The sequence below is a fragment of the Lampetra planeri genome, chromosome 3, assembly GCF_965212315.1.
Source record: "Lampetra planeri chromosome 3, kcLamPlan1.2.h2, whole genome shotgun sequence".
Taxonomy (NCBI): Eukaryota; Metazoa; Chordata; class Hyperoartia; order Petromyzontiformes; family Petromyzontidae; genus Lampetra; species Lampetra planeri.
In genome coordinates, this window is record NC_136109.1 from 24,843,895 (window position 1) to 24,858,430 (window position 14,536).

General features: G+C 41.8%; 1 protein-coding gene across 3 annotated transcripts in view; it reads left to right on the plus strand.

The window, feature by feature from the left end:
- LOC144742259 (nonsense-mediated mRNA decay factor SMG5-like) overlaps positions 1-14,536 on the plus strand; it is a 74,160-nt gene that overhangs the window by 47,819 nt on the left and 11,805 nt on the right. For all 3 annotated transcript variants that reach the window (XM_078624733.1, XM_078624747.1, XM_078624740.1), the window contains 2 exons: positions 7,159-7,249; positions 8,594-8,668. In XM_078624733.1, coding sequence (XP_078480859.1) covers positions 7,159-7,249; positions 8,594-8,668 — 166 coding nt within the window. The remainder of the gene's footprint in view (positions 1-7,158; positions 7,250-8,593; positions 8,669-14,536) is intronic.

The window sequence follows — 14,536 nt, forward strand, 5'->3', positions numbered from 1 at the left end:
TGTCATGCAGCGAAACACACTGCACAGAACAAAAAGTGATGTGGTTGTGGTAAGGAAGTCCTGTTAAAGTGATGCCGGAAGTATTCTGTGGTGTTATCTCTTGGTCATTTTACAGAAGGCATTGGAGGGCTGTGGGCAGGATGTTGAAGCATGTCTCACATTGATTACAGTAGCACACTTGAGGAATAATAATCGATATTACAAAATTCAACGCATGTTTTTAGTTTGTTTTTGTTTTACTGTGCGTATTTAGAAGCACCCAGATCCTGTTTACGGGCAAAATTAACACAGGATATTTTTTCAAATAGTCTGCTTACTTGGGCAATTTATATGGTCTGTTTGGAAGCGCCAGTCTTGTTTACCTGTACCATTCATAAAGGGTGTTGGAAGAGCCAAGGTTCTATTTACCTTGGCTGCTTATTCAGGGTGATCCAGTTGCATGCACATACACACACACCTGCCCAATCTTGGCAAACGTCCTGCTCATGTAATCATCTTTATGCTCGCGTGAGGCAATACTCAGTACCCATGTTTGTAGTCACATGGGCGTATTACCACCTGCACACACACACCTCCTAAATCTCGTAAAGCCCTTCTTCCCTAAAATATTACATTGTCGAGTAACATGCATTCCAGGTGCAGTAATTTTGAGATCATTCGATCAATGGAAATCCTCTAAGGTGGCGAAGGTAAACATTTGGAAATATCTTACCTAAGATTAGCTCAGCCGTTTGTGTAAATATTATTCACATTATGTTTCAAGTCTGTCAATAATTGATGTGTTTTTAATTCCAGGTTGCCAAAAACAGTTTGTGTAGGTTACTGTGGTTTTCTTAAGGTGGGGTTTGGAAGCTAGAAGCCACTACCCATTACTTGTGGCTTTAAGGTATTTAGCTTTGAGACTGACACATCCTCAGTGGCTGCCAAAAAAAAGACTTAATGTGGTCATCGCAATCATCTGCCCGCGGCTTGTCCTGCTTACTGCATAAGATGAGACGTGAGTTTGTTTTTTACTCACAGCATTTCGCGCCGATACTAAACTAAATCTGAATAAAAATGTGTGTGTGTGAGAAGAGACTTGTTGAGGAATTTGAAGTTACTCACGCTTAAGTGAAGATTCCTGGATGCTTGAATGAGTATAAATTGCACAACTGCGAGCATATATGTGTTTGTGTGTGTCCATCCACGCGTGACTGCATACGTGCGTGAGTGCGTGTGGTGGTGGCAGTCTGTACAAGTCTGAAAGCTGAGTAGGGGCTTGCCCCGCTTGAAAAAACATGTATAGCTGTAATCATAAAGAGAGAATGCTGTAAGATAAGCTGTTTGAAAACCATCACCACACTTTTATTGAAAAGCATTCATAGGACTGAAAACATGTTCCTTTTGGTACTTAACTTTAGCGTGCTACAACGTGAGATAGATTGATGCACACGTATAATGTGGTCAAACATGTTTTAACTAGATTTCACGTGCCACATACATTTACATGCCGTCTGCAATTGAATTGACGATGTATATACATTTTTAGTACCATTGTTGACCTTTTCAGGCTGACTTATTATTTAAAAGAACCATTTATGGTCAAGCATTTATGTATGTCACACATACCATGTAAATGTAAGTCTGGTGTTTTTTTTACGAAGTACACTCCACACAGTGTCCGTCATAAAGGTCTTTTTACCAGACGTCACCAAGCTGGTCAGTGAGGGTGGGTGACAGGTAGGTGACGTGGGGGGTTGTGGCAAAGACCACTTCAGATCTTTGGCCACTAATTTTGGCCTTGGCTGGGAATCGAACTTAGGTCGCTGGGTTCACACCCCGAAGCGTTTTCCACTGCACCACCACTCCACCTGCACATACCATATTCACGAGTACAAAGAGTACATATATTGATTTTCATATTTCTACAGACACGCACACTGATGCGCATGATTGCCAAGACTCCTGGAACAAAAACCCCAAAATTAATGTCACTGAGTCGGTTTCATAAATAAGGGAACAATACAAGTAAAGTGGGCTGACCAAGAAGCCCACAGCACACACGCTTCCGTGCATAGCAGCCCTGTGCTTTTAAACCCTTGGCCCGCCACACGCACCAGTGACACTGTCTAGCCCACAAGCACGCGCGTGTGTGTGTCTTTGTGGTTTTTCGCCCCCATTCTTTATCCCACCTTTTTTGCGTGTACGTGTCTCTCTCTCTCTTGCTCACTCTTGCTCTCCCACCAAGACCAGCATCTACCGTGGGGTTTGGCATGCGTAACTGTGTCCCTTGATGTGTTTAGCCTGGCTGCAGCCCCCGCTTCTAATGGGCTGCCTGCCAGCGGTGAGGACTAGGCAGGACACAGCTTGCCACCACCACCACATGGTTTTTTTTGCCACCCTTCACTCCACCCTCTGCTAACTGCCGTGATGCGGGCATTTTCCTCCTGGCCCTATCACAACATCTACCCCCCCATGCCCGAAGAGCAGAGAACTGGGGTTTGCTTGCAAGGGTATTTTTGTTTTTTTTTTCATTGGCGTGGTTGAGCAGCGGTTTAAATGCGTAACCATTACAAATATTGACAATTATGAAAGCACTTGTCATCACGTGCTTTTGTGCATGCTTTGGTGGGGTGAGTACGGACTACTGGAATTGGACTGTGATGAAAACTACCGTATTAATCAGGTCACATGACAGTTTCTCATGATTTTTCTAATTTAGACGACTACTGGAAACGATTTAATTTTAACGGAGGCATTTTATTACCAAGTCTTCACAAATAACCGTTTATTTTTTAAACCCAACTATGGTGTGATGGTATCACTTAATGTGTAAAAATATAGTGCCGTTTATAAATATTTAGATTTTTAAATACCCATATTTGCACATTGGTGCACAAGGGGTGAAATTATATACTGGCCCCCTGGATTGCAATTCAAAGTTAAAATTAAATAATTTATTTGTTTTTCTACTTTCAATGTAGTAGCCTACAATGGGTGCAGGACTCGCTTTGAGTTTTAACAGCATTGGTTCTTACACACATGATTCAGTACATTATCGTGAGTTTAAAAATGTATAATTTGGTGAATGACAGCATAGTTCTACCCCTGCCATTTGCATCTGGCAAGGGCACTGTTGGAGTATCATGATATTTGTTGTAGACTCATTGTTTAGTTCTTTTCCAAGCCATGTAAATGCTTTGGATACAAGTCTTACACTGTGGTACATATCATCTGCTGCGTATTACGCACTGCTGAATGAAGGCCTCCCCATGTCGTCACCATGTCTCACGATCCATTTCGCTCTTGCGAATTCATTTATTTCATCACTCCATCTGTGCAATAGTTGCCCACTTGGTCGTGTTGCGTCCTTTGGCTGGCACTACATCGATAGCCGTCAGCACATTTTAGATTGTTGTTAATACATTCACCATTTTCCTTCGCGCCTTTGTTTCTCAAATCCGCTTTTCAGAAAATATCTTACATTGTGGCTATGAATAGCCTTGTTTGAGAGCGTATCTCTGCATAACTCACTTCTCATTCGTAAATGTATTACTTTATCCATGCAATGTCAGTGTATTTCCGGCTTTGTAAATGGTTTTGATAATTTCTATATATATATTTTATTCAAGTCTTGGTTTGAGAGGTTGGATAACTTATTCATTTCCACCGAACCGAATGCCTTTCAGAGTCCACAAAAACGTGACAATGGTATTTCATATTCATTTGTCCTCTATATAATCATATTGATAGAATGTGGTTAAAAAAACCATCTCCAACTAGCTTTGCTGTCTTGGTGAGTTGGCCTGTAAATTGTCCATTATTCACTTTTCTTTGATATTTGTGAACAGTTTATATGTGCGATAAGAGGCTAATGGATATAATTCTTCAAATAAGTTTTGTCTCCTCTATTCAGTCGGGAAATAAAGAATGATTGCGGTCCATATTGGCGGACAGAAAAATCATTTTACACTCTGGTGCATTGCGTTTTGTGTTCTCGTATTCCCCTGTTTCAAAATATAACCTTCAGAATGATGCCTTGTGAAAAAGAAGTGGTCACTTACCTCTTCGCAGTGTTTTTATATACCTTTATTTTTGATATGCACAGGGGAATATGCATGTGAAGGACAGGTCTTGCGAATTTCATCACAGGGTACTCGATTTATTTTTCACTTAAATCTTCCACCTCGCCTCCTTCCTCCCTCCCACCTCCAAACTATCCATTTCAGCACCCACACCAACGCTTATTATTTTCAATCCACAATTACTCTCTAGAAAGCCCACCAACAGTCTCCTTTGGCATAGTCATAAATGTAGTTCAAAGCAAAGTGAATCCTCGGCATATAAAATCTAAATTCTCCTGCTAAATCTTTCGTTTTCTTTTGAGGTTAATTCTGAACACCTTATGTTAATGCTTAAAAATTGGGGAGGTTGGGGAGGGGTTCTGGCTGATCAAAGTGTCCGTGTTTCCTCATTTCCGTGCAACTATCAGTCTAAGTATATTTGTAAGTAAATTCCTATATTTTGAGAGCCTGTTAAGCTATTGTACATTTATCCCTTTCAATGAATACCTGGATTGCCATGCAAGCGCTGTATATAATGTCTTTGTTATCCTTTTACAATGTAGTTATTTATCCTCGAGTAATTTACTTCCAGGTAATTTTTGTTAAATGTTTATGATGTCAATAAGTGATTACTTACATTTTGTGAATTATTTATCATTCTCTTTAATGTCCCCACTGATGGCATTACCCAAGCACACTTGAGTAATGCCAAATTGCTTGCAGTGCAGTTGGGAATGAGAACAGGATGGCGGATCATGCTCGCCTATTCTATTTATAGGCCTTTCAAAGCCAGCAGGATTGTAATCATCATCAATCTAAGGGACAGACTAATTATGATCATCCCCTTCACTTATACGCACATCACCCTATCACCGTATTTTATGTCCCAAAGCGGACAATTTAAATCATTGTGTTTTTATTCTTACACATGCAATTCTATGTATGTTTTTATATTATTCCATGAACCCATCCATCTTTGCACCCCTAGTGACATATATTATGCTGAATCATCTTGAAATAAGATGTAGGCTGGTACATGACGCCAGATAGTGCCGGTTTGTGTCCTGCTCTCAAGAACAATTAAGCCGTCAACTGCACGATAACCGGTCCAGGATGAAATGTGCTAACCTCTTGCAGCCTGTTTTAACATGGGAAATATTGCATATATGTATGAACTTGAAGGTGTATTGTTAATTTATTCATATTCAAATGAGCAGACAATGAGGCATAGCTCATTAGGGGATCTTGGGAACAACATTTTGGGAGAAGACATGTTTGCGTATATAATTTAAATGACAATGTGTTGGGAATTTTTTGAAGTTAGTCATTTCTGTGTTTGTTTTTCAAAACAATCTTAATTTGTCTGCTTCTCTAACAAGGAGTGAAGTTATTCATGGTATGTCTTTGTGAGGCGAATTAAATATGACTGCTGCCTATTCACACTGCGCTATAAATACGACATTTAATCTTGGTTGCACGCACTGCGGAAACTTTCATACACAGTAGTGCGATACTCCATGTTGATCACGTACAAGTGACAAAAAGTGAAATGTGGCAGTTGAATATGGACAAAAGACTTAAACTGAAAAAGTTAAGTGTACCAAAGCTCAAATGAACATTGATCATATCCATTGGCAATCATGAGCTCATTGGTGGAAAATTCATGGGACCAATCTTTCCACAGGACAAACGCTATCGATTTCTCAGCAAGTGATGTAACCACACCAGGTGGTGTTGATCTTACCGATGCCAGTCGGCTTGTGGGTTGAATTGACTTTGCGTGGGAATTTAACTTGGGCATGGCAGCCTGCTGTGCTGCCAAATGAGCTACTATCGCGGTTGTTTTAATGAGACAAATAATAAGAATAGAGCAAATGCTGCAGAATAAAAGAGCATTCTGTAACTGAGCTGTTTTTCCTCACAGCAATGTAATATCGAACAACTTGATTGATTGCGATGACATACAATAAACCACAGATGATTTTATATTTCTAATTAAACCTGAGAAATAGCTTTGGGCAAAAATGTCATTGGCAAGAGAAGAAGAACAGAATTTGCCTCAAGAGACCGGGTGTGTCCGTGTATCTTAGTAAATAATGTTATATATAAAATGACGTTCATCACACGGCCACAAACCTCTGCAAATGAAGCCTGTCAATGATTATAAAAAATAAATATATTTTTTATCCTTCCTGCGGTTTTTGCGGTTTTTAGTGTTTTCCCAGGATCTGGGCCACTCTGGCGGAATTAAATTAAAACCGCGGCCGCCTGCCCCGCCTGGCAGTACGTCAGTGCTAATCCCTAGGATGAAACACAATCGCTATCAATTTTTTTTGTCTTTCATTTTATTAACGCCTATAACCTCCACCTACCCGCTAACCCACACCCTCTCTCCCTCCCTCTTAACAGCTTTTCTTCACTCACAGCTTGGCTGGCTAGAGTGGTGCGGTTTGCGGATTAAGGGCACACAGTTAGCAATTAGGGGTAGACTTGATTGCATGTAAATTTTGTTCTGGTCCGGTTATTACTAACCGTTTGCGGAAACTGGCTGGGTATGAGTATCTCACAGTGCTTTTGCTCGCAGAGTTCCTGAGTTTGTGTTGGCAGGAAAAGGTGAGGTAATGCACTTTGAATAATCGCTAAACGGTGGCAAAAATTTAAGTAAACCATTGCTTATGCAACTGACCGGCACTTTGTAATTTGAAGTGTATTTCCCATTGGATGACATGATATAATGCTCATTTAGTGTATTGCGACAATGAGGGTAATTGCGGTGCCTTATGTTAACTGCTTTCACACAAAGCCTCGGTGGCAGGTAGAGGTCTCGTAAAGACACGTGCGATCTTGTCAAACCTCCCGTGTACAGCTGCCACGCTAGCTGCCACACTATCCGCGTTGTTGATGTCACCTTCTTTGTTCTTGCCATTGTCATTCTATCTGCAGGGTAATTAAAATAGAAAAGTGGATATACACATTTTTGATTCCGTCAAAAACAAAACCCACTTTGTTTGGTGAATGGTTGTATGTTAGCAGATGCTGGATGAGCATGTTGCTCACTGGTGATTGATGCGACTGCACTGCCCGCTAGCAAAACGTTTATGCGCGCATCCTGCAGTGATCGATGGGTTGGACGTGATGAAGAAGGACGAGGCAACCGCCAGGGATGCCATCCGCTTCCTGGAGGGAGAATTCAAGAAAGGAAGCCGGCAAGACATTTGAATTTCTGTCTGTTTGGTGTTTTCTTGCCCTTTCGTTGCCCACTTCTCAATGTCCCCGTTAACCCACATCTTTGTTCTTTGTTTTTAACACCAAAAATGTCCTGCACTTTGTGTTGTTTTGTAATTTCACGATTTTATATCCCGTTTTTTTAATACATTTGTGTGCATGTTAAATGTACATATTAATATGTATGTAATTATATACGTAATGATAACGCACACATTGTAAAGTACACATAATTAAATAGCTATGTAGCTGTATTAATATAAGTTCGGATGTTCTCCCATCCTCCCCTGCCAGTCACAAGAGATTACAGATGTCACAGTAATAGGGTTCCTTTTGTTACCTTAATAATAGATAGTGATTACCCATTTTTCTTAAATGGAGTAAATAAATAACCCTGAATAAAACAAGGGTGGGGTTGTATTGTGTAACTGCGCTTGCCTTGATGTAATTCAACAACCCTTAATATCCTAATTTGCCCTTCGCTAGGTGTATCTGTGTGCCAATTCACAAAGAATCATAATGAACAGCAGCGTTCTTCACGTGCACAGCGTAATCTGTACAGAGCTGTCATTTAATTTCTCAATTGTAGTTTACCGTTCTGCGTGCTGTAATTTCTGCATACTAATAGCGTTGCGGCCGGTTGAGCTAATTAATTGGGTTCTGTTGAAGTTTAAGAGGCTTACAAGAAAATCAGCAATCGGAAAGCTAATTGTTCTCTGGCATTCAGTCACGCTTTGCCTTGTGGATGGTTTAGTGAGGTGGAGTGGGGGGAGTGGAGGTAGGGTGCGGGGAAGATGATGGATGAGGAATCGTGAGACACAGCTGGAGGCATTGCAGAGAAAACGCCCAGAATGCCTCTAATGGGAGGACTGGAGCCGAACATAATGACAATGTGCTGGTAACTCCTTTGAGACGTGCAAGTGCATCATTAGCCAGATCAAAGATGGATGCGTGATCTAGGCTACCGTACTGCTGTACCACGCTTTCCTTGCGGTCGATTTACTTATTATTTTAATTTTTGCTTTTATCCAGTTGGAATTTGGAAGGGTGACGTGGATCGTTATTGTTCCAGGCTTGCACCGTGCACTCTTTGCATCTAATTTAAAATCTCTTGCCGCAAATGCTGACGACGGGACATCATGTTTGACATGTGCTCCGAAATTCCAATGCATAATGTGGGCTTGCCTTAGAATTAAAAAAACACAATGTTTTGAATTGAAACACCATCATATATTCTTATCGATAGCTTGAGCACACGTTTTTTTCCATGTGTACAAACGAAATATTTGTGTGAGCTTGCCTGTCTGACTGCCGACCGACTCTAGGTATATTCGGTGCCAGCGTGAATCTGGAAAGGTCCCAGATCGACACCGGCTCAAGAGACAAGACCCCGAGGCCTGGTAAATAAAACACACCTGCTGGTTTTCAAACTGACCTGCAAATGCAGAGTTTAATAGTGCACACTGCGCTCATGCTGGGAATAGTATCCATAGTCTTCACCTTCACCCGTCTTGTTTTCCTGCTCAACTGCTCACCTGTGCACCCCAGCCCAAACCGTGGAGACCTGCTGCCTGTCGGCACGATGCTACTGGGGGAAGTAGGCTGCAACTTCTGTTCCTGTTCTGTTGTTGGGAGAATTGCCTTTCCTGTTGGGGTCAGTGGGTTTTTGTTTTAGTGAGGTTTTTACATTCTCATGTCATTAACTCTTTTTTTTTTAACTGCATTTTGTGTTTAGTTTGTTTTCCTTCCCCAAACGTCGGATTAGCACCATTGGCGTGAAATAAGTTCAACAATACAGACATTTTGTAATCTGTATTCCTTCTTAGCTTGTGGCTTATGATGATGGCAGGGGATAATAGTATGCTCTTGTGTTATTTTTTTTCACTCCTTGAAGCTTCAAGTTTCCAATCTTCGTGAAAGTATTTTTTACCAAAGCTTTTATTGTTTTTATATCATTAAACAAGAGATGGACAAGGTGGGGAGTGTGTCAAAGGTGATTAGTCAGGTAAAAAAAACATGTGTTACATTTATAACTCGGGAACAAAACTTATTTTAATTTGGTTAGTCACTGGACTTTAAAGCATTTTACTGAAGATATCATATTCTTTCTTGAACCACTTAAGATTCCATTTACATTAATTATTTCCTTTTCCAAAGAGATCTGCAAGATTATTTTGCAAGAAGTTTACAATTCCTATTTGTCAGTAAATTAAAATGTGTGGTCTGTGCTAGTGTAGTGACATAGAATGGTCACTACTGTGTCGGCCTGTACGAGGGCTGGGGTCCCCAAGGGGGTGCCTGGGGGGTCACGTGCTGGAGGGATGCAGACCTTCCCAGAGGTGGGAAGTGAGGTGTGTCCTGGGAAGGGAGGCGTGGCCTGAAGAGAGCCAGCCACGCCGGGGCGGAGCCAGCCACGCCAAACCAGATATAAGCGTGGTGTGAACGCAGAGCGAGGCTGTTGTACTGTACTCCAAAGAGAAGACATCATCGGTCGTCAAGTCCCGAGTCGTCGTCCTGGGCCAGGCAGGCCGTTGCCTGCCTGGTCCAGTCTGTGTCGCGTTCCAGAGTGTTAGTGAGTTGAGGAAGGTGGTCACCACCTCATGTACAGTGTTATATTACTTACCGTTAATAAATAGTGTTGCCTCCAAGCTGCGTGTGTGTGCACCTAATTCAAACCCACTACACTAGGAAGCAATCGCACAATGACCTACTATTGCAAATGGTGATGTCACAAAGACTTAAACATTGAGTCTACACCATGCTCTCTTGTAATTCCCCACAAACAAAAAATACCAGAGGGTGGCAGAAATCGAGCTGTTGGCTGTCAGCTGTCCCAATGGCATTCACCATTTGGCTTTTCTATGTCACTTTATATCTCGGGCTAGTGGTGTCCGTCAATTCCACGTGTTGATCGTTTTAAAGAATATTACAAGGGCTTTGACCTATTTCTTTATTTCACAGCTTAACCTTCTGAGTAACATTCGAGCCATTAATCACGACCAGAACCTCATTTATCTAGACTCCAGGAGGGAGCAGCATAGAGTTTGCGACACTGGCCTCTGAAGGGTTAACGTAGGCCCCCACCCCCCCCCATAGCTCCCATATATTCTCCACGCACCGCCCCTGCGGGGTTAATTTTAACTCTCGCTGTAAATTAAGCGGGTAATCAGGTGGACATTGGAGGCTTATAGGTGTGAAGTGCAGTGTGGATGACGGTTATAGCGCAGTGAAAATTGCATTCACCGACTGCACACGTGGCTGTTTATAAGTGTGTTAGCTTCAGACTTAGCTTCAGATTGAGTCTGTATAGTGCTTAGATGGGCGACTATCGTGCACAAACAGATTGTCGTAGGGATCCGGATCACCTTGGTGCGCAGCAGACAGCAGTGTGGCAAAATCCATTGCTATACTGTCCTGTACTTTTGTGCTGCTGCATCTCTGCTCCCACCTACACCAGCCCCCATTTACCCGGATGGTGAAGTGTGGTCAAATGACCCCCATGACCAGCATGGCATGGGTAGTCCCAGATCAAGCAGTAGATTGAAAAATGTACTCTACATGAACATATATTCATGCTTGTGTGTGTTTTTCGATTGCTTTTTCTTGAAACAAAAAATTACTAGCTCGTTGGGTACATGACGGCAACACATTCAGAATTAATATTTTTTATTATGACCTTTACCATTGCTATTAAACTAGCCTGAGGTGGTATATACTGGAGTGTGGCATGACGAGATCAAGGCTGGCACATTTGAAGTTACCCTTGGTGTTGCCACGTCGTTCGGAAGACTGGTCTATGGCTCCTATGAGACAGTTTGCTGGTAGTGCAAGTGCGTGTGCACGCATGTTCTGCACTCGCGTGATGCACTCGATCGGTGAAACCCGACCATCTCGGTTTTTGGCTGCAGCCCATCTGTTTTTGCTTGTTTTCGTACATGCTGGGTCAGCACCCCAGGCGCCGGAGTGTGGTGCGCCTGCAAAGTGCCATGCTTTTGCCCGGTGGCGTAGGTTCTAAGGCATATGGGGGTGTTGGGGTTTGTCTTGGGTTGAGATTGTAAATAATGAATAATTTCATAAGCAAGGGTCACAAAGGGTCGTGGGGTGGAAGCATGGAGGGGAGGGGAGGAGTTGTTGGCAGGGTGCTATTAATCACTACCTTGTCCACCGTACACATTGGGAATATGGGGCTTGATTTGTACTGGCTGTTATCTTGGATAGAAGTATTACACACAACATACCTGCATCTGTGGTAAAGAAATACATAGCATTTTCTTCAGATGTGGCATTTGGAATTGTATTGGTTATTCTTGTGGATTGGATGACTTTGGACTGTGTTACAACATGGATAATTTAAGTCTAACATCCAGTGCCACACTGCAGTGCCCTTTACTCATTGACGATAGAATACGTTTCTTGTGCCTTTTGAACGGCATTCCTTGTCTAAATAGGATGGAGCTTTCTTTATCATCGATGCCATAATACGCACAGGGAATTGCATGCACAACACATTTTAGAAACGTTATCATCGTCCTGTTAATTATTGCAGGCTTTGTAGCCGCTACTGAAGCAGCACAAATGCAATAAGTAACGCATTGAGCCCAAACAAAAGACATAAATTAATAAGAAAATTTTACAAAAATAAGAAAACACTCTCATGATTCAATAAAAGCCGTGTGCGATTGCAGTTAACCTTCTTGCTAATCGTCTGGCAGTGAGCCATGAGACTGAATCGGCCTCTGTCTCCCGACTCCTTCCTTCACCTGTCAACCAAAAGAAAATAGAAGTATTCTTTTTTACCCCTATTTGCGGTGGTTTTACAGGGGCACTATTAAAAGGAAATGCCAAGGGAAGTTGGGCCCTCTGTGGAGGAAGTCTTTATTTGTCGCTTGATGGCCTTTCAAGTTAACCACTCCCACCTACCCTTCTCAGCCTTTACCCACTCCCTGCCACATTCAGCTCCCACTCAGCATCGCCTTACCCCCCTCCCATGTGCACCATCTTCTCTCCCACTCTGTCATCTACTTCTTTTGTTGAAAGGCCAAATAAAATGCTGTTCGTCCACAACGTTTTTGTTTGTACAATATATGCGTTTGTCCACACCGAGCCAGTTTGCGAATTACTGTAGTCTTATTTCACCTGTCAACCGGTGTGGCAGGGCGTCATTAGATTAAATTTCGATTGCTGTGCTTAGTTTGATGCATGCATAAAAATAACCATGCATGTTAGAATGAGTCATTTTTGATTATGTACATCTAATGCAAAAGTATTATGTAGGCTCATGGTCACAATAAATGGGACAGAATGACCAACGTGGATAAATGAGATATACAAATGAAGCAGTGCAGAAGAAACAGTACAAACAAAAATCAGTGCACACAATATATTATACACAAGACAGGTATGAATGATACAAACGTGAGTGAAGTGATAATACACATTTTCTTGGATTGAATCCTATCCACAAATCATGACAATCAAATCGTAGGGGCAGATGGAGTGAATTGTTACTTGTCTACGTATCCAGTCTGCTGTGATAAGACAATTTATAATAATTTACATTCCTTTGTCAATCCACTGTTAGATGAAGGCCTCCCATGGCATGGAGGTTGTCAGTGTGCGTTTGGTGAAGGGCTCATCCACGAAATGTTATTAAATGTTATTTTGTAGTATATGATGGTTATGTTATCGTTGTGTAGATAGAATATTTCTAAAGGTTCACACCTGGTAATTCTGTAATGTTTCCCCATTTTTATTTGTTTTTGTCACATTTACGCTATGTACAGTTTTGAAATAGCGTACTATGTATATTTATTTTCAGAGATATTCATGCATAACTTGAAATATGCAAGTGTAAATAAATATTACAATTAACTCACGATGGAAGAAGAATGTTTTTTAGTGTAGAAATTAGCAAGTGTAAATACATATTACAATTAACTCATGATGGAAGAATAATGGTTTTTAGTGTAGGTGTCTCGGTGCTAAATATAAACACCAGCCTAGAACAATAGTGATGGTAGCTTTGGGTCATGGGGTTCTGCAAACAACCCAGCCAAGTGATGTCGCCTTAAGACGCCCACGCACCCCCACGCACCCACGCATTCACATTTGAACACACACGCACACACAATAGGCACGGATTGGAAACGCACCAACATATCCACACACCCCTCCCATTTGATGCACACACACAGGCATGCATGTACAAATCACTTGGCAAGTATTTACTGGTTGTCAGTGGGGGGGGGGGAATGTGCGGGGGCAGGGATTCATGGTGAGGGAATGGAGAGAGAAAGAGAAGGAGAGAGAAAGAGAGGGCGCATTGTCGGTCGTAATTTTGAAATCCTCATTTACGTGCCTCCCGGTCTACGTTGAGGCATCGCTGCCGACAGATTGACTCAGGCACTTGGTAGGGCTCTCGTTTATCACCCCGCTGCCCAGGGCTGAATTCTTCCATCATAAATTAATGTCTGGCTGGCATTTATAAATTAATTTATTTATTCATTCACTCTGCATAAGTTGTGTAACTGACGGCATGCCTGCAGGGTGTCACAGCCAAAAACCATAGATGTCTTTAATATTTCGCTGTGCTTCTTGCTGTAGCTTATATTAATAAGTGGTTTCAGGAAGTGGGAGGCTGGTGGTGTTTATGTTTATCCTTTTGTGCTTTAGCTCCGGAAGGGATTACGTGTCAGAGTTTTATATATATATCCAATAAACACTACTTTATATGCAGGACAGCATACCCATTGGGTAACGTCTGGTTCTTGCATGTACACATCCAAGAATACATAGACCTTAAGTAGCTATGAGTGCTAGAGAAGTATAGCTGACCCAGCAGTGCAGTAATGAGTGCCTGGCTGTGTGGCAACAATTTCTCTATGCCAGGTGTGCTACAGTCTCTACCAAAATGAGCTGTGTCCTGAATTGTCGTAAAATAAGTATTGTACTCTTTTGTAGATAAATATGAAAACGCATTTAAAAACTGCAAGCTCTGAAAAAAAATCACATTTTTGAAACTCATTATCTTGGCTTTGAGTAAGAAGGACATTTTGTGACACCATGCTTTGGTTTTCTTTTGTTGCTCTTTTTGACTGGATTCAGAAATAGGCTTGAGCGTTGATGGAAGTTTGTGACCTTTTTATCCTCCTCCACATGTGTGGTCTGTCCTTCATTTTCTTTGCATGAATCTTCTTTCCAAATCGCTGCTTTTCACGTAATGCCATTCTGTCCTTTGTGTCGTTAGCGCTGTCGCTCTTGCTACTTTT